Source organism: Megalobrama amblycephala, linkage group LG1 (assembly GCF_018812025.1).
Source record: "Megalobrama amblycephala isolate DHTTF-2021 linkage group LG1, ASM1881202v1, whole genome shotgun sequence".
Taxonomy (NCBI): Eukaryota; Metazoa; Chordata; class Actinopteri; order Cypriniformes; family Xenocyprididae; genus Megalobrama; species Megalobrama amblycephala.
In genome coordinates this window covers 9,379,164-9,403,088 of record NC_063044.1, presented here as the reverse complement: position 1 = coordinate 9,403,088, position 23,925 = coordinate 9,379,164, and the positions used below count along the sequence as shown (strand labels likewise).

At 40.3% G+C, this 23,925-nt stretch overlaps 2 protein-coding genes across 3 annotated transcripts in view; both read right to left on the bottom strand.

The window, feature by feature from the left end:
- Window positions 1–23,925, bottom strand: part of LOC125280859 (gastrula zinc finger protein XlCGF57.1-like) — a 1,316,469-nt gene that overhangs the window by 505,724 nt on the left and 786,820 nt on the right. The window lies entirely within an intron of this gene.
- Window positions 1–23,925, bottom strand: part of LOC125242885 (NACHT, LRR and PYD domains-containing protein 3-like) — a 64,224-nt gene that overhangs the window by 21,694 nt on the left and 18,605 nt on the right. Inside the window, exons 5-8 of one of the 2 annotated variants that reach the window (XM_048151958.1) lie at window positions 7,919–8,092; window positions 7,640–7,813; window positions 3,773–3,946; window positions 3,643–3,689 (exon numbers count right to left, since the gene is read on the bottom strand). In XM_048151958.1, coding sequence (XP_048007915.1) covers window positions 3,643–3,689; window positions 3,773–3,946; window positions 7,640–7,813; window positions 7,919–8,092 — 569 coding nt within the window. The remainder of the gene's footprint in view (window positions 1–3,642; window positions 3,690–3,772; window positions 3,947–7,639; window positions 7,814–7,918; window positions 8,093–23,925) is intronic. The other variant, XM_048151968.1, reaches the window with a different exon arrangement.

Genomic DNA, 23,925 nt, shown 5'->3' with positions numbered 1-23,925 from the left:
TCGATGTAGCGCTCGTGAACCGACCATCTCTTCTGCTTTACTAGTTACAGCACAAAATAAACATAATTGAACATCCGAATGTATGTTGAAAGATAAAGTACAACTTACTGAATTCTGTATCACATGCAATTGATCAATCATTGTTTCAACTGCAGAAAGGCATCAATAAAACAGCATGTAAAAATATCACATTTAGCCTACCTCAGAAAAGCCGTTCAATGGCCAAAAACTCATTATTCAGCTACAAAAATGAACTTCAAGAGGAGCATTTTGCTAAATATATGCACTATAGGCTATTGCATATTCATTGTATTTGTACTTAACATGTGCTTCGATATTAAATGTATAAATCTGTTTCATGACAGCCACCATTTAAATGTTTAGGCCTAAATAAAAATAAAAAAAAAGAGTAGAAAAATAATTGTCATTAAAAATTTATATAAACTTCCTTTAATTTAGCCTATATGAAAGTAGCTTGCAAATCAGTTTTAACCTATTATTATAATGATGGACCAGCTGTGGTTCCTTGTATAATTTACAGCATTAGTTGAGAGAATTTTTTTTTTTTTCTTTGAGGAAATTTGCCATGTACTTGACCTGATAGGCCCCAAATGAATCAATATTGAATCGAAGGTAATCAAATCAAAATCAAATTTTCAAAAATGTTCAAAATCAAAATTTTCAAAATCAAGCAAGCTTCTCAATCAAAATCGCATTCAATTGTGAAATTTGTGTCAATTCTCAGCCCTACTGTCAATAATTTATTATTATTTTTTTTACTTGAAACAAATGTTGGTTTTGCCATTTATGTTGTTGTCAGAGTGCACCAGAATGCTTCATTTACATGTTAAAATCACAAAAATCTTCTCCTGGGGGAGGATGCCCCCAGACCCCCCTACACATCACCTCTTACACCTCTTTTTACTTTGCAGATGTTTATAAACTTATGAATTTCTAAAATATTACGCAAACTGATACTGCGCTTTTGTAGGCTACTCGTACTCGTAGGCTACTCTATAGAAATGTGTTGATACCAACAAATACTGACAACAGAACAGAATGGATAAATCAGAGAAGGATTTCTATGAAGTAAATGTGTCGAATTATTAGAATGTTAAACAAATTAAATATTAAATATGTAGCGAGTGGTATGGTCAGAAAGGGAAACAAAGTCACTACCCTTTTAAACAGGGAATATATTAGTACTTGTAGATTAATCCGCAACAGAAGTCACACAGGAACGTAGTTTTAAGAAGAGAAGGGCCTAGACGTGAATACTAAATACAAAACTTTATTTCAACAATCAAACACTGATTTAAAAATCACTAAAAGACTGTAAGACCCCTACTACAAACATGAAGCAGAGAAAACATAGAAAAGGAGACCGAGGCTTACCAATGGCAGAAAATTGTTTGGAAGGAGGTCTGGAAATTTGAGTCTGGAAAAGTATGGAATTTTGAAATGGAAAATGTGTAGGAACCCTGTGTAAGTCATTCTCATCACATTCTATTGAGCTTTAAATTATGGCATTTTTTGTACGATCCCATACAGTAGTGAAATACATATCAATATTTACATATTACTTGACAGTTTATTTGGAAACACTTTACAATAAGGTTCATAATGTATTTACTTACGTGAACTATCCATGACCAATTTGTTACTGTATTTGGTAATCGTTGTTAACGTTAATAAGCATACAGCAGTTCATTGTTCATTTTAGTTCACAGTGCATAAACTAATGTTAACAAATACAACTCTTTATTTTAATAATGTATTAGTAAATGCTGGAATTAACATTAACAAAATTAACAAGTGCTGTAGAAATGCAGTTCATTATTAGTTCATATTAACTAGTTAATATAAAGTGTTACCTTTTATTTGAATAAACATCAAAAATCTAAAAGGTCTGCATTATACCTGAGACCTAGATGAACACTTTAGAGTTGGTTTTGTGACTGTAAATCATTCTCTTAAACGCTATTGAAGGAAGAAACGTGAATACCAATGTCGTAACTTTAGAGACGGTCCCTAAATTTGCGAATATCAAACGTTCAGCATCAAAACAACTTTATGCGAGTATCTGCTTTCTTGGAGCCTATATAGTAGGCCTATGTAGTGGCTTGCAAGAAGGCTGGATCTACAGAGAACGGTCAAAGCATTGCAAATACGACAACATTTTAATGCATTGTATGAAGAATGTCAATAAGAACAGTGGCTTGCACAGACCTCCGTGTAGAAATCGCATTCCGGGGGCACATCGATATGACCGCTTTCACAATTAAAGAGGCAAGGGGTCAAGCCATTTTAGGCAATTTAGAAATCCTGGACAGGACGCGTCCTGGGAGAATGGCGCATATGGTCACCCTACTATATAGTATAACCTACATCACAAATGAGGTGCGAGTTTGGTCTTTTATATCACTGTAGGAGTCCATTAAGCTGTGTTAAGAGATTTATATGTCCTGACGGCAGGGGAATCCTATGACGAATGAGGGAAACCCTAGTATTACAACACAGCGCCGCGATATAAAGTTGAGGAAACTAAACAACAGAGAGAAATATATGTCTACCTCAGATTTAACATTTGATCTGTACACCAGCTTCGGGAATAACGTTATAATCTCGTTCACTGGAGAGAAAGCTGCTTATATGTAGCCTACACAGGTAACCACAAAGACACTGAATTAAACATAAATGCAGCTTTTGTGTCTTTATCAGCTTTTCTGCATTTATATTGGCCCTGATAATCATCACACATTCACTTACCGCTTGCTCCATTTCTGTAAATCCGTTTTTATGAATGAATGATGACATACTAGCCGTTGCTCGTCTTCGTAAACAGCCGCTAGCAGCACCTGCTGGTGAAGAAGACTAACAGCAGATAGAGATCATGCATCGGCACTCTACTGCTTTTCCTGCAGTTCCCGGATGTGAAATGTTGAATTTTCTGCCGAATTTGAACCACTGAATTTGTGGAAGCGAATTTGTAAAGCGAAATAAAATGGACTGAAAATTGCTAATCGAATTTTATAGGTTGTATTTTTAAACAGAATGAATATTTTGGAAGTGAAATCTGAAAGGTGAATATAAATTATTGAATTTTTAATAATGAAAATGTGTGTGAAATATTTTTAATTGAAATATTCACAGCTTAAATATACAACCATGTTGAATTTCAGCCCATAAAAATGCAAACCTTAAAAATACAATGCATCAAAATTCAAGCACACTAATGTAATGCATATTTTTTTTCAATTAGTGCAATTCAACAAGCTTTTTATTTCAAAAACATTAGGCATTAATTTACTTCCATATGATTATTAATTATTATTATTATACATAGCAACGATTATACATATACAATTTTCAGGTCTAGCAAAGAAGCATCTTCTTTTAACAAAGCTATGAAACCACAGATTTTTGCAAAGAGGGCAAGAAGGAATTACAGTGAGAGAGACTGGTACTTTATTGTCAGTATTGGGCTCGCAGATCACGTGGTTAGGGCACTTTTTTTACGGTTTGTATGGATGACCGTGTCTGTCACCACCGAAGACCATTTTTGACCCAGGAAAAACCCTGGTGTGTGTGAGAGAGAGAGAGAGAGAGGGAGAGAGAGAGAGTGACTGTTTGTAGACCTACACTTTCGTGGTCCTGCTGTCATCATGACCTCTCCTCCATGATCCACACTATAAACACACAAACACATATTAACGTAGATCTGCATCATTCACACACACGTTCAGTTTGTCATTATTAGTGTTTGACATACTTGAGTATCTGCAGTTTATAGTTTGGATCCTCCAGTTTGTGGTTGAGCAGCTGCACTCCTGATTGTCCTGGGTGATTGTAGCTCAGATCCAGCTCTCTCAGGTGTGAGGGGTTTGAACTCAGAGCTGAAGACACATAACCACAGCCTTCCTCTGTCACCATACAGCCAGACAACCTACAGACACACAACAGTCAGATCATCTACAGATACACAGTCAGGCGGACCATGTTGAAAATCCCTAAGAGACTGCTGATGTCACTGAAGCCCCGTCCACTTTCAACAGCTGCAGCCTGTTGTGACTTCAATTAGTGACCTTTAAGAAGGCTTGCTTCAGTAGAGTGGTTTACTTCCTTTCCTTGTCTTTGCTGCTCAGAAATTGTGACATGGTGCTGTGTACAAATAAACCAGTCTGATGCACCCATGAAATGACTTATGTACTGTCATTGGTGAAAATAAACTTTTAAAATGGATATTGCCTCAAGGTGTTTTTACTGATGCCCCATTGTGATGCTCCCCCTGTGATTCAACAGTGTCCTAAGAGTCATTTACATGGTCCTTCGAGCCGGAGCTGAGCGTTCCAATGGACCAAGATCAATCAATTTCAGCCAATTTCAATCAAGATCAGCCAGTGCCATGTATCATCTCGTTAATGTCAAATGTCAATAGATGATGTCATACGGCAATTAGAATATTCATTATGTCATTAAGTTGCATTCGCATTCTGCCAAGTGTTAGCCCTTTACATTTGTTTGCTTCTCTGCTGCTACCTCTTTGTGCTCACATAATATATTTTAATACAGCCAAATTCCCAATTAAATTATTTAATCAAATTCTTTCATATATTTTTCTTTTTTTTTTGTCAGACACTATGAAATGGTGACTGAAATGCAGCCCATTAAAGGATTAGTTCACTTTTAAATAAACTTTTCCTGATAATTTGAAGAGTTCAGATGGAAAAGCCTCTAAGTGCCATTTGAAATTTTGTTCTAAAATGAGCATTTTTATCAAGCTCGTATGTTTAGATTCAGTAATTTCACTTTAATGTCAATTAATAGGTCATTTTCATCGCCATTAAAGTCAATAAACTGAACATAAACATACAAGCTTGATAAAAATGCTAATTTTAGAACAAAATTTCAGATGGCACTTAGAGGCTTTTGCATCTGAACCCTTCATTTACTCACCCCCATGTCATCCAAGATGTCCATGTCTTTCTTTCTTCAGTTGAAAAGAAATTAAAGTTTTTGATAAAAACATTCCAGGATTATTCTCCTTATAGTAGACTTGAATGGGCACCAAACAGTTGAAGGTCAAAATTAGTTTCACTGCAGCTTCAAATTGTTCAGAACAATCCCAGATGAGAAATAAGGGTCTTATCTAGTGAAACCATCGCTCATTTTCTGAAAATGAGGAAGCCCCGATGAGGCACGATCAAGCCCCAGAAGTGAGAGTGGAAACGCGACTGGCCCTGGCATGCACTAGCACGCCCGCTTTAGGCCCGACAGTAGAAACGCGGCTATTGAGTCATTCATTTAAAAGATTCATTCCATGGCTGATTCATTCAAGAATGAGGCAATTGTTTATGAATGAATCATTGCCTGCATCTCAATGTGAATTCTATCCATCCTAAATAGTATGTGACATTAGTAATATTCAATACTATTTAGGACGGATAGCATGCACATTGGGATGCTTGACTCAACTGATTCGTTCAAAACGCTGAATCATTCAGTAATGAAATCAGTGTCATGTTTTTAATCGTGATTGTATTTAGGAAAACAGCATTGGTCGTGTGATTTTGCTTAACTTAATCAGGCTCCTTGTCAAGCCGGGCAAATCAAATTCTCTTTCACTTACCCTTCAAAAAATCCATTTAACCCAGACTATTTGACAAGCATTAATGTCAAGCCCTGACATGTTAAACCAGCGCTAAAATCCTGATTTATAATAGAGACGTTGTCTGACAAAATCACTATACACATAATATAAAGACATTTAATGTGATTTTGGCTATATATTGGGGTTGGGGGGTGTTTTGAAAAGTTATTTTTTGTCTTTTTTTGCTACAGAAACTTTTTTACAGTAAATATTCTGATTAGATAGCTTTGATATTTGCACCACTATTTACAATGACACTAATAATTCTTAATTTCTAATAAGAATGCAAAATCATGCAAAATCAATCAGTAGTTAATTTTTTTTAATAGAATAACGAGACACAAATCTCTACATTCAATCGCGTTTGCTCCTATTTATTTCTGATCACAGTGCATACACAAACATTTATTCCCAAAGTGCGCACATTTGGAGAAATACACATTTACCTCATATTTCGTTAGATAAAATAGAAGCAGGGCTGTACACAGGGTTTCATAATTACAGAGGTCACAAAATGTAGTTTACTAGTCTAGAGGGGGTACAGGGGCAAACTCCCCCGAAAAAATGTTGATTTCCTTGGTGTAGACGTGCATTTAAAGACGTGTTAAGGCCAACAAATTGAATAAAAATTGCTTTGAAACAATATCAACAAATAGCCTATGCATGCAGTTTTGAGGCAGCTTTAATCGCATGTTTGGTAATTTCATGACTTAATTTACAACAGAAGATCGACGGTGCATGCTCGTTAGGCTTGTTGCGATAGTCGGTGTTACCGGTGATACACGGTGTTTAACCCACCTACTGGTCATAGCACTTGACCACCGGCACCGTCCCCATCGTGTTGAAGTTTTAGCCTATAGCAATAAAGCACTTAATTCAGTTAGTGACTACGTGCCTTCGTAATTTAGCGTAAGCGGAACGAGCGCCGCAGTAAAGCAGCAGCCGGTGTCCGATTTCATTTATCATTTGAGGAGAGTGAGGCGAGCTAACTGGCAAAGGTAAATATGGTAAATATGTTGGCTTTTCTGGCCAGGAATATGTAAGAATGTATGCAACAAGCAGTGTGATCACGTTTTATTCCCTGTTGCAATTTAAAATGAAGGTTTTTCGTTTATTGTTTCTCATTTAGCCTATTTATAATTTTTTTGTACGGTGTATGCAGTTAATAGGCCTACCTCTTTTTTTTAACAGCCTAACGTGAGTTTAATTTTTATATTAGTTTTTTTTTGCACTTAAGTGTCCAGTGATTATTCGGGCGTTTCATATTCGATGGTTGTGCTGTGTTTTGTTTTTTTTTGTTTTTTGCTGAAAAAGGCAGGCACTTTATTTAACGAATAGTGAATTTTTTTATATAATTTCTTGTTTGATACTTGCACGATGTGTGCAGTGGTTCGTTTTGTTAATAAATGCACTTTAAAGGTGTTTCATAAGTGCTTTTGTTTAGTTTTTGCATGGTGTGTTAAGTTATTATTCATTTTGCAATAAAGATGTGTGTAATACAAGCGAGTGTCTTATTGTTTTGTGTATTTTTATTAAGAATGAAATAAATTAACCCATGATTAATTCAAACAAATGCTACTGAATTGCCGCTAATTAAAGTGAAAGTAAATTGAGACGTGTGCACGTCTGCACGACCGCATTTTCGGCCACCCGAAATCCTCGACACGCAACCCCGGTGACACCGGGATTACCGCTTTTTTTACACGTCGATTAACCGCCGGAAAAAATCCGTCACCGCAACATCCCTAATGCTCGTAGTTTCATTTGCGCTTTATTTAAGCTATAATAAAGAAATTATGAAGTGTGCGCCGGCGAATTTGGGGGGAAATCACCCATTTAATGACTTTTAATGCTTTTTAATGCCCCGTGGATACCCTGCAAATTGCTCAATTTTGCCCAATTTGCTGACACACACACAGATCATCTACAGACACACATGAACATTGTGACCGTGTGACTGTACTTTATCCATTATATGTTCTTAAATACCTCAGGATCTGCAGCTGACAGTTTGGACTCTTCAGTCCATCAGAAATGAAGTTGACACCAGAGTCTTGTAGGTCATTGTTACTCAGATCCAGCTCTCTCAGGACAGAGTTTGAGGATTGTAGAGCTGATGACAAACTGTCACAATGCTGAGCAGTGAGATTACAGCCAGCAAGACTGAAAGAGAGCAGAACAAACACATCAACTGTCAAATCATATACAGACACACATGAACATTGTGACCGTCTGACTGTACTTTATCCATTATATGTTCTTAAATACCTCAGGATCTGCAGCTGACAGTTTGGACTCTTCAGTTCATCACAAATGAAGTTGACACCAGAGTCCTGTAGGTCATTGTTACTCAGATCCAGCTCTCTCAGGACAGAGTTTGAGGATTGTAGAGCTGAAGACACAATTTCACAATGCTGATCTGAGAGATTACAGCCAGAAAATCTGGAAGAGATTAAATATTATATAAATGAATAAAACAATAAAGACATGTACAGTGGGTTTCCTGTTTTCTGCCCTCAGGAACATAGGATGACATGATCTGAACACTGAATCACAATACAATGAGTTCCTGAGAGTGTGACAATCTGATCACTTTACCATTCAGATTAATATCTGAAGTCAGATGAGCTCCTGACTGTTTCTTCAGAATATAGGAAATTTTGAAAAATGTAAAGTTTTCTGAGGATATAAAATATAAAAGTTTTTAAAGACTCTCCAGACAGCTGTGCATTTATTGCAGTTTTACCATTTTTTACCATTCAAGATGACATGTTGAATAAATGCTTGATAGGTAGTTTAAGCTTTACAGCGATGAAGAGACAGAGATTAATACACTGAGTTACGTATGTGGAGATCAAATCCTTTAAAATTGCGTTAACGAAATAAAAGAGCTTTTGCCTGGTGTTTGGACAATGTGTGTTGGCAGTGTGTGTACACAGCCACCCTATAATGATAAAAATCCACCCACTCCTTTTTTTTAATCCCCATAAATCATTAGCAGTGTCACAGAACAAGCCGTTTCCAGAACCCTGGCAGTGTGACGTCACAAAAACCACAGGCCACACCCACAGTGTTGACTGACTGACTTAAGTTTGAACATAGAACCACCCTGAGCGAGTTCATAGCTTTCACCATTGCTGCACTGATGAGAAAGTCTCCCAAATGTTTTAGGTGTTCTGTAGCTGGATGGATTAATCCACATAGCTCTCTCCATTTACTCCCTAAAGGAGGTGGTTGATGCAAAAACTTGAGAAAATGAGATCCAGGCTGTAGATGACATCGAAGAAAAAATATTTATTCATTTCAATTAAATTTAGCCTCACATGCAAACTTTAATTGATAATGAAAATATTTAATAAAACCAAAAGGTAAAATAACAATCAGAAAGAATAGTTATTAATAAAATTTAGAGTATTGTAAAATCCAGAGTATTGTATCTAATAGATGAAGATCAAAAAGAAAAATAATTAAGACATTTGCAGATAAGAGAGAAGAAGCAGAAGCCAAGGAAAGCAAAGGAGGAAAAAGCTACCCTATCAATGACTCAGTCAGTTTTATACCTTAAACATATGGAACTTTACTCAGACCTTGTTTTCGTTAATCAGAAAGGTCAATGGATTTATCAGTGATGTCATAGGGCCTTTCCCTTAAGGGTATTTTGCAAATCTTAAATTATCAAATGCCAGCAAAAATAGAAACAGACATATTTTGATCGGATTCAAATGAGCAACTGATTCTGAAAAACATCACTTCTGCAGTATTTGGCAGGCATCCAATATCTAATCACAAATGTGTCAACGTGACCTGTCACACTGGAACACTTGAAGAACAATTGAATATAACAAGCATGCATACTCTTAAAGACACCCAAAGAATGACCATAAGGGTACAATAACAAGTAAATACTTGAAAATATGATGAGAATTAATATATAAAAAAGAAGTACATAAATATATGAAATCAAAAGTAAAATTGATAAATCATAAGCCATAAATGATTAACATAAATATGAATAAAATGCATGAATATGAATATTGACCATTTGGATCCACCAATGGATTAACTTGGTTTTCCAGGAAAATGCTCCCTCAGTTCTGTCAAAATTCCTTTATGTCTGTGCGATTCATTTCACACCGGACTGCTTTGTGAACGAATATCAATACAACGGGACAATACAAAACAGAAACTGTGCTAAAAATATGCTACTCAAGGATATACAAGTAAAAACTGTTCGTGATCCAGTTTACAGTCTCCAGAGTGATACTGGATAAAGCAGTAATGAAGGTGAGAGCACTTTATTACAGTTCATATGAGTTTATTTACAGATATAAAATGTACCAGTTTATTAAGCACCACCTGAAAAGGCATTTGATTACTGTTAGTTGTAACGAGTATTTCTGTGTTCTTCGCTGTGTATGTTGATGATAATGCAAGGGAGAGAGAGTTTATGGATAATACTGTATTTTAATGCACACTTGCAGTGTTTTATTAAGCTCTTACAGTGATTTTCTAGAGTGAAAACAGATGCTTCATCTTGTGTGTGAAGTACAATAAATGTTATAAAACTCATCTGTAAAGTTTTGGCCATCATTCGGACGGTACAACAGGCCTGTACTAATATAGTGGATAAAAACAAGAAGACAATAGGTTATAACCGTAATTGAACTAAACTATACCTGTTCTATCTCCATGCAGCATATATTCACAGTTTCTGACATTATAGCGCGTCCTGACTGAATCCTGACAGGGGAGAACAAGCTCTTGAAGCTCCGCCCTCTTAGTCCAAGCACAGCAGCTCATTTGCATTTAAAGGGACCACACTGAAACGGCTCGTTTTTGCTCAACCAAAATTTTAACATGCTATAAAAAATTATCTGTGAGGTAGTTTAAGCTAAAACTTCACATACACACTCTGGGACATCAGAGACTTATTTTACATTTTGTAAAAGGGGGCATAATAGGCCCCCTTTAATGAGTGCATGTTAGGGGTTGCACCGACTAATCAACTTTAATGCTCTGCCATGACTCTTTAAGCATGACGTTGACTAGTCGCTGGTCATTGCCTATAGAGGGCGCAACAGGATCAGAAATCTGTGAAGTCCACATTTATGCTCCGTATCATACAGTTAATGACAAATAAATGCAATCTCCAAGAGCGCTCCACAAGACATGATTGATTATACCATCTGGATTCTCAATATTGATCGGATGAATGTAGAATTAACTCTGTCACTAATGTGTTCATATAAATGTAATCTTTACTGTGCTACTTTATCTGTATTTAACATGCTTTCCTGTAGCTCAGTGGTTAGAGCGTGGCACTAGCAATGCCAAGGTCATGGGTTCAATCCCAGGGATTGCACATACTCAGATACAAATGTATAGTATAATGCAATGTAAGTCACTTTGGATAAAAGCATCTGCTAAATGTAAATGTAAAATCTCATTTAGAAAGAGCAGAAATATAACAAGACAAAAGAACTGTTGTGAACATGGAGTATGGCACATCTGGCTGTCTTCATATAGTTTTAATGAGGGATTGTAAGGGGCGGGTAGAGAAGGACTAAATACTGTCCAGACTAACAACATACTGTATTGCAGTAGATGTAAGGATTAAACTATATCATATTAAACACAAGCTCTATTTGATTACATTTTGTGCATTTATTATTGTACATTTCTAATAGCTCATTTGTTCAATAATAACATCATCATCGACTAGTTAACATCGACTCAACTTTAATCACATAAATGTTGACTTTAAAAAAATCTGAAGTCGTTCAACCCCTAGTGCATGTTGGGAATGAAACTCTCTGTCAGCTGCTTAAAGCTGCTGTCCGTAACTTTTTTTTGGTTAAAAATGATCCAAAATGAATTACTGAGCAAAGCCATAACCAATCACTGTTCAAAACTATCTCCTTACCTTAGCTTGATTCACAACGGTAAGCTTGTAATAATGTTTTATATTCTGACTGATACTGGTAGGAATTCATGGGAAATACGAGTTTTCTGACATTTGTGTTTGCATCATTAGGCCTACGTCACGTCGGTAAACAGAAAGGAGTCCTGGCTAGTAGGCTATATGGCGTGTGTGGTGAATACTCCTGTAGCGCATCATCTTACAGCAGCTGGAATGGATTAAACTTGGGATGGTGGCTTGTAATCCAGAAAGTTCAAATGACAATCATCACTGACAACTGTGGTAAAAAGTAAAAGACTTCAGACTGCAGTGAGCCAGTAAAAAAGAGAAAGCGACCGGGCTCATGCAAAAAAAATAAAAATAAAATGTCAGCAGGGCTTTTTGGCGTGACCAAAGGGAGATGGCTATTTTTCTGCTGGACAGGTTAAGACATTTCAATTGTTCACTGGGTAATAAGCTTACAGTAGCACGTTCTCGCTTAATCCATAGTTATGAATAACGATAATACTAACTACATACACAGTCGCACAAAGTTGATGATTTTAACATTAACAATTCGAGAACAAAGTATAATGATTTGCACCATTGGCAGCACAATTTATTGTAAAACATTTTTTGAGTTTGTCAGAACAAAAGTGGATGACATGTTACTTCTTCAGATGACGTTTTCTGGTGAAACTTCTTATTTTTGGACATACATACAAGACGTTGAATCAATAATTGCGATGTACAGTGAAGATCCACACGGGTACGTTGCCAATACTCCTGACAGCCCCCCCACACATAGCTGCAGCTGCTCCTCAAAACATTCGATTCATCCGCTGAGGAGCCATGCCGAAAGCACAACCCACGTAAAGATGATAATTCCTCAAATCACTGCAATTGCAGGTTTCAAACAGAGATGGTGACAAAGAGGCGAAACTTACGGACTGTAGCTTTAAGCTCTTTTAAGTGCTTGTTTAAAAGTCCCAAAATTATATTAACATTTACTATTTATTTCACTATTAATCGTCATCTATGAACTTAGAGCTCTGTGGAAATTAATTTATGTCTGTGAGTGATTGCATTAATATTTAAAGTATAGTTTTCTCACAAGTGCATAGAAATTATTTGGGCAAAATACACATTATTACACACAATAAACTTGTTTAAAATGTGTTTCAATGAGGCACTGATGAGATGTGTGTCAGATTCACTGTAAAAAACTAAAAACAGCACTGTCAGCAAGATTTCATAATGACCTAATCTAAAGGCGGCACAAGCTCAACTGACGCTCTAGCCACACCGTCGTGCCACCCCCACTTCACACTCACAATTAAACTCTTTGAGATGCATGTGAAAGAGTTTTTGTTCAGTTCTAACTTAAACACCTCTGATTGGCCGTTATGAAATCAACAGATATGTCTGTGACTGGTTACATTACATGTAGACCATATTCCGCTCTTGGTTGGGCGGGTTTTGGTACCAAGTAGAAGGAAGGAAAGTTAGTTTCGATTTCAAATAACTAATCGGGTGATTAACTGTTACAATAGGACCAGTCGAGAGACAGAAGATAGGTTAACAGGTTGTTTATTGAACACAAGCAGAGTATCAGGATGACAACAGTTGAGTAAACAGATGCAAGTTCGTGACTGATGAATGATATGGAGAATGACACAGTCCTTTTGTTGTTGCAGAGTGACAATGGAGAATGATACTTGCTGAATGGATTAGATGACTTCAGACAACACTTCACACCAGATCGAAGACGAGAAGTAGAGCTTGGGTACACGGAGTACAGGTAAGTAGCAAGAGGAGTCCTTGAGGTAAGCATTCAGGTAAGTCCTTAGATGCAAACGAGACCGGACAATGTGACTGTGTGTGAGTGTGTCTTAAGTAGTGCTGGTAATGAGTGTGCTGATGAGGTGCAGGTGATGGTGATTAGTATTCCGGAGAGGGAGTGCGCTGTGATTGGAGGGTGCTGGAGCCTGGCGTGTCTGTGACATTTCCTGGATGGTAGGAAATGGTGAAGTTAAATCGTGTGAAGAAGAGAGCCCACCGGGCTTGTCTGGGGTTAAGCCTCTTGGCGGCTCGGAGATACTCCAGGTTTTTATGATCTGTTAGGACGAGAAATGGATGCCGTGCTCCCTCTAACCAATGCCTCCACTCATCGAGAGCCAGCTTGACGGCTAGGAGTTCCCGGTTGCCGATGTCGTAGTTAACCTCCGCCGGGTTGAGCTTGCGGGAGAAAAAGGTACATGGATGGAGTCGGCTCGGGTTCCCCTGCTGCTGCGAAAGTACCACTCCAACTCCGGTGGTTGAGGTGTCGACCTCCACGACGAAAGACTTGTCAGGGTCAGGGTGCACCAGGAGTGGAGCGTCGTGAAAGCTTGCTTCAGGGTGTTGAAAGCTTCTGTGGCAGCTGGTATCCAGGACAGAGACTTGGGCTTATTTCGAAGGAGGCTTGTGAGTGGACTGGTGATGGTACTGTAGTTGTGGATGAATCTTCTGTAAAAGTTGGCAAATCCGAGGAAACGTTGGAGTTCTTTGACTGTAGTGGATGTTGGCCAGTTTCTGATAGCTGCCACCTTCCCCTTGTCTATCTGGATGCCACTGTGGTCGAAGTTGTACCCAAGGAACTGCACTGAGGGCTGGTGGAACGAGCATTTCTCGGCCTTGAGGTAGAGCTGGAAGTCCCTCAGGCATTGCAGGACCTCCGCAACGTGGCGTTGGTGGTCGGCCATACTCCGGGAGTATATCAGGATGTCTATGTACACGTCTATGTACACCAGCACGAACTTGTGGAGGAACTCCCGGAGCACCTTGTGAATGAAGTCCTGGAATACGGAGGGAGCGTTGACCAGGCCGTACGGCATGACCAAGTACTCGTAGTGGCCGGTGGGCGTGACGAAGGCGGTCTTCCACTCGTCCCCCTCATGTATCCGGATCAGATTGTAGGCGCTGCGGAGGTCCAACTTGGTGAACACAGTGGCTCCGCGGAGGTGTTCCAGGGCTGCTGGGATGAGAGGAAGGGGATACCGGAATTTCACAGTGATGGTGTTGAGTGCTCGGTAGTCGATGCAGGGCCACAAGCCTCCGTCCTTTTTTGCCACGAAGAAGAAGCTTGATGCAGCAGGGGAAGTTGATGGTCGGATGTATCCTTGAGCCAATGCCTCCTCGATGTAATCCACCATGGCCTTCTCCTCCGGGATGGATAAGGGGTAAATCTTACCCCTTGGCACTGACTCACCCGGAAGCAGGTCGATGGCGCAGTCCCATGGCCGGTGTGGAGGCAGCTTGGAGGCTCTCTTGGGGCAGAATACGTCGCTGAAGGGGGCGTAACAGGACGGGATGTCCACAGATCGTTTCTCGAGGGGACTCTCAACGGATGTGGCACAGACTGGAAGAACGTTGGAGCGAGGTGACTTGGGAACAGGCAGGTCGGAGAAACACTCGGGAAAGCAGGTGTCGCCCCACTTCAGGACTTCTCCAGTGTTCCAAGAGAGGATGGGATTATGCAGCTGCAACCACGGACGCCCTAGTATCACGTCAGCGGTGGAACCCTCCAGAACCAGCAGTTGGATGTACTCGTGATGCAGAACTCCGATTTGAAGGTGTAGAGGTTGCGTGATACGGCTGACTCGTCTTTTATTCACAGGTTTGCCAGTTATTGAGTGGATCTGATAAGTAGCCGGCGTGTTCTTGGACTTGATGTTGAGCTGATGACAGAGGGCGCCAGAGATGAAATTTCCCGCTGACCCAGAATCGATGAGGGCGGATACTGGAAGAGAAACATCGGCAGCAGTAAGAGTTATAATCGTAGTGAGTGGCTTTTGCGTCTGGAGAGTAGAGATAATGGCACTCACCATGGGGCGTGGAGGACGTGTAGGACATGTGGAGAGTACATGTCCTGGTAATCCGCAATAGAGGCAAAGATTCTGGGTCAGCCTTCTCTGTATTTCCGTTTGAGTCAGCCGTGATGATTCAACTTGCATGGGTTCTTGGGCTGGTTCTGGAGTACTGACGGATTCTGGCCGGCAGAGGACGGTGTTGTGGAAGCTCTGACCCTGGTGCTCTTTGAGACATGACTGCATACAAGTGGCAAAGCGTATTGACAGCTGGATGAAACGTTCGAGCCCGATGGTATCCTCATATGCAGCGAGATGCAACCGCACTCGAGGATCCAGTCCCTGACGATATGACATCAGCAGCGCTTGTTCATTCCATCTGCTCCGGGCAGCGAGCGTTCTGAACTGCAGAGCATATTCACTAACAGACAACTTTCCTTGTTTCAATTTGTACAGTTTCTCACCGATAGAAGAATCCCAGGATGGTTTTCCAAACACTTCCCGGAAGTGTTCAACGAAGTCGGAATATGTCTGCGTCACCGGATGCTTTTGTGACCAGATGGAATCGGCCCACTGTAGAGCTTTACCGGAAAGTTGTGAAATGATGAACGCTACCTTAGAGTAGTCGTTGGGGAACAGGTGCGGTTGCATCTCCAGGGTCAGAAAGACTAGCAGGAGGAAACCATTGAAGTCCTCCGCCGAACCAGAGTAGGGCGCCAGTTGGGCCATGGGACTGGTGTATGCTGGGAGTGAGGGAGAGGTGACGGTGGATGCGGAAGTGATGTTTATTGAACACAAGCAGAGTATCAGGATGACAACAGGTGAGTAAACAGATGCAAGTTCGTGACTGATGAAAGACAATGAGAATGACACAGTCCTTTTGTGGTTGCAGAGTGACAATGGAGAATGATACTTGCTGAATGGAGTAGATGACTTCAGACAACACTTCACACCAGATCGAAGACGAGGAGTAGAGCTTGGGTACACGGAGTACAGGTAAGTAGCAAGAGGAGTCCTTGAGGTAAGCATTCAGGTAAGTCCTAAGATGCAAACGAGAACGGACAATGTGGCTGTGTGTGAGTGTGTCTTAAGTAGTGCTAGGTAATGAGTGTGCTGATGAGGTGCAGGTGACGGTGATTAGTATTCCGGAGAGGGAGCCTGGCGTGTCTGTGACAATAACATTGAAGTGAAATAATTCCAAACGAATGTCCAAAAAATAAATGAATTACATTAAAAACTAAATCCCACTTTTTCTGTCTAGTTCTCCTGTAGTCACACGCCAGCCCTGCCTATTCTAGACCATAGGGCTGCACAATTAATCAAGTTTGAAATCCTGATTACAATTACGGATGCCACAATTATGTAATTGTTCAAAGACACAAAAGACACAAAAAAGTCCACTTACATTATTCTGTGTGCATAAGATAGCTTAAGTTAGATAACATAAGATAACATAAGTTAACTTATTAAACTAAGGTTTTGTCCTATTGTTTTAATTTTAGTTTTAGTATAACATACCACCATGCATATTGTCGTGTCTCTTAAATAAAGACTCTGGATTCGAACTGTATTAACGTGTTTCGTTTTTACTTTCTTCAGGCAACGCCATACATACAACTCACTGTTACTTTCCCAGTCGCCCTCTAGTGACATCATATAACATCATCAAACTAGTACACATAGTAACATCCATAACAACATCACCACATCTCCCCTTTCTAGAGAACAAAGGGTAGACTACCTTTGTCTCAACAGACCTTAGAGGATTATTCTGCCTCTTTTGCTGGAAGGTCTGCTCCTATCTAATTCTTTAAACAAAACAAGCAATTAGAACAATTGTCCTTTCCTTTTTTTTTTTTTTTGCACACTTTCTCAGTTTTTTTTCCTTTCACTTTAATTATGTACATTCAGTGGTTGTGCTTTCTAAACTCTTATGCAACTGTAAAACAATCTATTTACAGGTTCAGCCTTACTGGTTTCACAATTCTTCTCCCATACTTTGATCTTGGAGTAGACACCATCTCAGGAAAGTCTTGCTTCTCTGATTCCTGAGAGGCATGGTGTGGCTCAGTGGATGTGTCCAAGGACTGATCTGGTGTTTCACTGTTGTCATCCTTTTGACACTGTTTGCATTGGTATCAAATGGTGACGGTTACGTCTCACAGATCCATGTGGCATATTCACAATGTAGGACCGTGGGGCAAAATGGCTAGTTACAACTGTTCCTGATTCTTTAGCATCTGACACCCAGACTTGCTCTCCTGGCCGTAATGTGCTAAGTTTTCTAGCTCTGTGTCGTTCATTAAAGCGCTCTGCATCTGCACGCTTTCTTTCCTTTTCCTTTGAGAAAACTGCAACACAATCGGGAAGTGCTGGATCTAGCAATGACGAGAGCATGGGCACGGTTGTTCACAGCCTTCTACCCATAAGAAGCTGAGCTGGACTGTACCCATTCTGCAAAGGTGTAGCTCGATATGCTAAAAGAGCAAGATAAGGGTCTTTGGCTTTCTTGAGAATTGCCTTCATGGTTTTGACCGCACGTTCCGCTTCACCATTGCTCTGGGGAAATTTCGGGCTGCTGGTAACATGCTGAAATCCATATGAAGCAGCAAAGGATTCAAACAAACGCCCAGAGAATTGTGGCCCATTATCTGTTACCAAAGTTTCTGGAACTTCCATGCCGTGCGAATATGGACTTCATGTGAACAATGACATCAGTGGACCTAGTAGGTAATAACTGAGCAATCTCCACATATCTAGAATAGTAATCTACAACTAGCAGATACGTTCTAGTTCCCAGCATGAACAAATCCGCTCCTAGCCTTTGCCAGGGCCTGTCAGGTAGTTGAGTAGGCATGAGTGGTTCTTTTGGGTTTTGTCTCTCCTTGAGGCATGTTCTGCAGTTGAGCACCACTTCTTTCAGCTGATGACTTAACCCTGGCCACCACACTGATTGTCTTGCTCGCTCCCTGCATTTCACAAGTCCTAAATGCCCCTCATGCAATGTGGTAAGGACGCTGTTTCTCATGGCTGCTGGAATGACCAACCTCGTGCCTCTCAACAACAGGTCGTCCTGCACAGTTAGTGAGAGCCCGTTCTGCCCAGTATCGTTTCAGCACTGGATCACGCTTGCTGTATTCTGACCATCCTTCAACACACAGCTTCATCACAGTAGAACATACATTGTCACTCTTCAGCTCTTTTCTCAGCTGTTCCAGGTACGTTGTGCTCGCCGGTATATTTTCCATGATAGAGTCTACATATATGTTAGTGTCTTCCCAAAACTCTCTCTCTTCCTCTTGTAGCTCGCTCCGCTTCACCGGAGCGCGCAAGAGAGTGCCAGCCACCCACAAACTCTTTCCCGGTACATGAACAATGGAGTAAGAGTAACGCATCAGTCGCATTCTGAACCTTTGAATACGAGGTGGAAGTGCATCCAAAGCTTGTGAGCCCAAGAGACTCAGTAGCGGCTTATGGTCAGTTTCCAATTCAAAATGCTTACCGATGAGAAAATCCTTGAATCTTTCGCACGCCCATGTGAGACCCAAGGCTTCTTTCTCCACTTGTGCGTTATCTCTGCTCTGTCTGAGTAAGAGATCTTGATGCATAAGCTATTGGCTTCCACCCTTCTGACCATTTCTGCATAAGAACAGAACCCAGTCCATAAGACGAAGCATCAGCTGACACTTTACAGTCTCTGTTTGAGTCATAGATAGCTAGAACAGGTGGGGACGACAGAGCATCTTTCAGAGTTTGAAACGTCTCGACTTGTTCAACTACCCCAAATCCAACAGCTCTTTTTCGACAACAGATCACGGAGAGCTTTGTCTTTTTCTGCCAAATGGGGGATAAACTTCCCAAGCTGATTCACCATCCCCAAGAAGCTCCGCAATTCACTCATATTTGAAGGCTCTTTCATATCCCTGATGGCTGCCGTTTTCATTGGATCAGGACTTATGCCATCAACAGAGATAATGTGCCCTAAGAAGTGAACTTTCTGCTTTGACAACTCACACTTCTCAACATTGAGTGTCATGCCTGCCTTTTGCATTTTCTGCAACACTGTATGCAGACGAATGTCATGCTCCTCCTTTGTTCTCCCCCACACCAGAACATCATCAATGTGACACACCGTGCCTTCCAGCCCTTCAGTGACCTCTGTAGCCATCCTATTCTGAAAGTGTTCTGGAGCGGAGGTTATCCCGAAAGGTAGCCGTTTAAAGAAATATCGGCCAAATGGAGTTATGAACGTTGTGTACCGTGCAGAATCATCTGACAACGGTATCTGCCAGAATCCCATATTGGCATCTAACTTACTGAAGATCTGCGCTCCAGCCAGCATTCCTAACGTCTGTTCCACAGATGGCAGGATGTATTTTTCCCTGCGAACTGACTCGTTCAACTTAGAGAGGTCTACACATATTCTAACAGCGCCAGACTTCTTTGGGACTACAACCATGCCAGCACACCAGTCTGTTGGTTCCTCCACTCTGCTGATTACTCCCAACGACTCCATGCGACCCAGCTCTTCTTTAACTTTGCCCATTAAAGGTAATGGGATTCGTCTCGGGGTTTTAAGTGAGAATGGAATAGCTCCTGGTTTAAGCCTGATAACGTATGGCTGTCGAACTTCACCCAGACCGCTGCACAGTTTTGGATAACTTGACTTTAGTGTTTCCATATCGATGTTGTCTAATCGTGCCACAAGCTCGAGTTTTGCGATAGCCGGTCTGCCCAGAAGTGCAGTGTGTAGATTTCTGATGACGTACACATCTTCCTCAGACTGTTTGTCCCCTCTCTTTAACAACAGATTTGCTACTCCGACGACATCCAAAGGAAGTTGTCCCGGACCAAGCAATGGCCTTGTCGCGTTCTTGAGGGCTGGTAAGTCTTTCTTGAAAATCTCCTTAAACACATTCTACTGGCATGACAGTGACATCCGCGCCGGTATCAATCTTAAATGGTACGCGTTTATGTCCAATGTCTAAGTCCACCATCCATGGTTCACCAGTTTCTGTGATGCTGCCAAGAAATATAGGATCGCCCTCACACACTTCACGCACAGTTTTAGATGATGCACACATCCGCTTATAATGGCCTTTTTTTCCACAGGAGTGACATTTTACATCATTTGCTGGACAGTCACGCTTTGCATGTGCTGGGGAGCTACCACACTTATGGCACTGGTTGCTATTCCTCTTACTAAAGTGTAGTACCTGTGGTTTTTGTTTAGCACAATTTCCTTTTTGAGCTCTCCCCATATTACGCTTTCCTTTGTACACTCTGTCAACAGCACCAGCATCCATACTCACAGCGTCTGTCGCACTTCTCAGCGCAGCTTGCTGTCGTTTCACCTCCTCGCTTTGTCTTGCCATTGCAATTGCTCTTTCCAAGGTCAGTTCATGATCCAACTGCATACGCTCAGAAAGCCTTCTGTCCGCCAATCCCACGACGAGTCTGTCTCTAATCAACTCATCGTGCAATGCAGAATAATTGCAATGTTCAGCCAGAGCATACAAAGCTGTCACAAACGAATCAACAGTCTCATTTTCCTCCTGTTTACGCATATTGAAACATGCACGTTCGTATATTACATTTCTCTTCCCAACGAAATGTCTTTTCAAAACCAGCTTTTACAGCGTCATACTTTGTTCTGTCGGCGTCCGCCAGCGGTAACCCACGGAGAATATCATCTGCGTCATCTCCCATGCAGTAAATGAAAGTATTCACCTGGTTCTCTTCCGAGTTTTCGTGCAAGTTGCTTGCCAATCGGAACCGTTCAAACCGCCGGATCCATTTCGCCCAGTCTTGTGGTTTAGAAAAGTCGAACGGCTCGGGCAGGCCGTATGCTGAAATGTAGCGCTCGGTCCCGCTGCTCTCAGGTGCAGCGACCGCATCTCCGCCATCCATTTCAGCTTGAGCGTTCTTCCCAGTATACACGGGCTTCACGAGTCAACTGCAGCAGGTAACGCGTCTAACTACAGCACTTCTGACACCATGTCGTGTCTCTTAAATAAAGACTCTGGATTCGAACTGTATTAACGTGTTTCGTTTTTACTTTCTTCAGGCAACGCCATACATACAACTCACTGTTACTTTCCCAGTCGCCCTCTAGTGACATCATATAACATCATCAAACTAGTACACATAGTAACATCCATAACAACATCACCACACATATTTAAATTTTTTTTATTTAAAGCAACTAAACCAATGTATATTTGACATGTGAGGCTTAATGCTATAGAAAATCAATAAAGTTTTTCAGAAAGAGTGTTTTCAGCTTGTTTGTTTTGATATAACAATATGGCATGCAGTCGCTTCAAATAATGGCATAAAGCTATTCAAAACATCATTCAGTGTAAATTGTGATCATTGTAATTAATAATTACAATTTCAAGGGAATAATCAACAATTATGATTTTTGTCATAATCATGCAGCTCTATTAGACCACGACAAAAACATTAATAATTCTGATAACCTGCAATTCTAAAGTAAATAATTTGCTGTTTTGTTTGTATAATTACTCCAGTGAACTAGCTGTTGTTGTGTTTGTATTCATTTTGATGAACACAATAAAGAGTTGGGACATGTGGGCTTTTCTTCTTTCTTTTGACTGAGTTATTCCTAAAACTCAGTAGCCATTTCTCAAAACCAAGCTCGCAAAGTTCGGACTCGCGTCCTTGGTAGTTAGGACTTGGCAAGTTCGACTCAGGAGAACGAACTCCCGTGAATGAGAGAATACAAGTCCGGTGATTCTGCAAATTGAACAGCGGCGTACTTGATAACGTCACTCAGCTCGTTCTGACTTCTCCGGTTATCTCTTTGTATATTTTAACCAACAATAAAATGAAATTTGTTATAAAACACCACTCTGCCTCTTTTCGTTTTATTTAAAAAACAAACAAAAACAAAATACCCTTAGGCAACGAGTGATTGATTATCTGCAATGTCTGCACATATTTGTAACAAAATGAAATATTAAACAACCCTGCCTCTTTCGTATATATTTCAAAAATATTAAATGTAATACTATTTATGCATACTCTGATTATCTTCACTGTAATTAAATGAAATATGCTAACATAAAACACAACCCTGTCTCTTTTTGTTAAAGGTCCCGTTTTTCGTGGTTTTTTGAAGCTTTGATTGTGTTTACAGTGTGCAATATAACATGTGTTCATGTTTCGCGTGTAAAAAGACATAGTATTTTTCACATAATTTACTTATCTGTATACCGCTGTTTCCACTGTCATAAAAACGGGCTGATGACTTCCTTGTTCTATGAAGTCCCTCCTTCAGAAATACGTAACGAGTTCTGATTGTGCCAGCGGTTCCTGTGTTGTGATTCGACAGCAGTTTAGCGCTCCTTGCCCGGAAAGGTCACGCCTCTTACCATAACGTGGAGATGCACACGCTCAGTGTTATTGTAAACATGTCTTTAATTTTACCCTATCAATTTGAGCCGGAATCAGACCCGGTGATTGGACTGCGGGATGAAAATAACAGCGTTTCGACGACATGGGGACAAACACTCTACAAACGCAACTCTTGTGTATTCCTGTGGGCGGAGGTTAGTCAAAAAACTGTTTTAGTGACGTCATTAAAGAAGGAAGTAGAGGGATGTAGTCCAAACTGGCCGTTCGATGTAGGCGACTTCTGTTAAATAAAATATCTCGCTTGGCATTGAACTTTGAGCTTTAAAATTTTACAGATTTTATTTATACTCTAACAACAACATTACACACTAACTAAAGTTTGAAACATGGGATCACGAAGAACGGGACCTTTAAATGTCAGTTTTAATGTTCAATAACAGCCATTATAAAAGGTATAAGATTATACAATAAGAAATAAAGCAAACAATTCAGTCAAGCGTACAAAATCAGCGCTTTAGTATGATACCAAAGTTAAATAGCCATATATAAAGTTATGAAACGTCAGCCAAAACGGAGACAGCGGCAAACGCCAGAAGGACTAGCCGAGGTAAGGCTGCTCTCGGCAGGGTATATGAGCGCTGAGCGTCCGGTGATCGCCTGGATCTCACAACTCCGACAACGTCAGATTAAATTTTCAGAAAGGCGCAATCTTTATCAATAAACCACAAATTTGAACTTTAAACCAGCACATTCTCGCCTGAAAAACTCTTAAAACTACATGACATAATAACAGTAGTGATGCCCGATTTCGAAACACTGCTTCATGAGGCTCCGAAGCTTCATGAATCTTTTGTTTTGAATCAGTGATTCGAAGCGTGTATCAAACTGCCACGTGATTTTATTAAACGAGGCTTCATTACGTCATCACTGTTTCGAAACATTTCAAAACAGTTCGAAATTTCAATGGTTCACCGGTAGAGGGCAATGATAAAGTGAACCATGAATCATGCAGATTCACTGAGAACTATTGAACAAGTGTCTATAGGGTTTTACCTGATCTCTGATCAGTTTTATACATTTGTAAATGTTTTAATTAGACATTAGACTAATTAAAATGAATAATGGTAGTTATTAATCTCTTGCCTGTT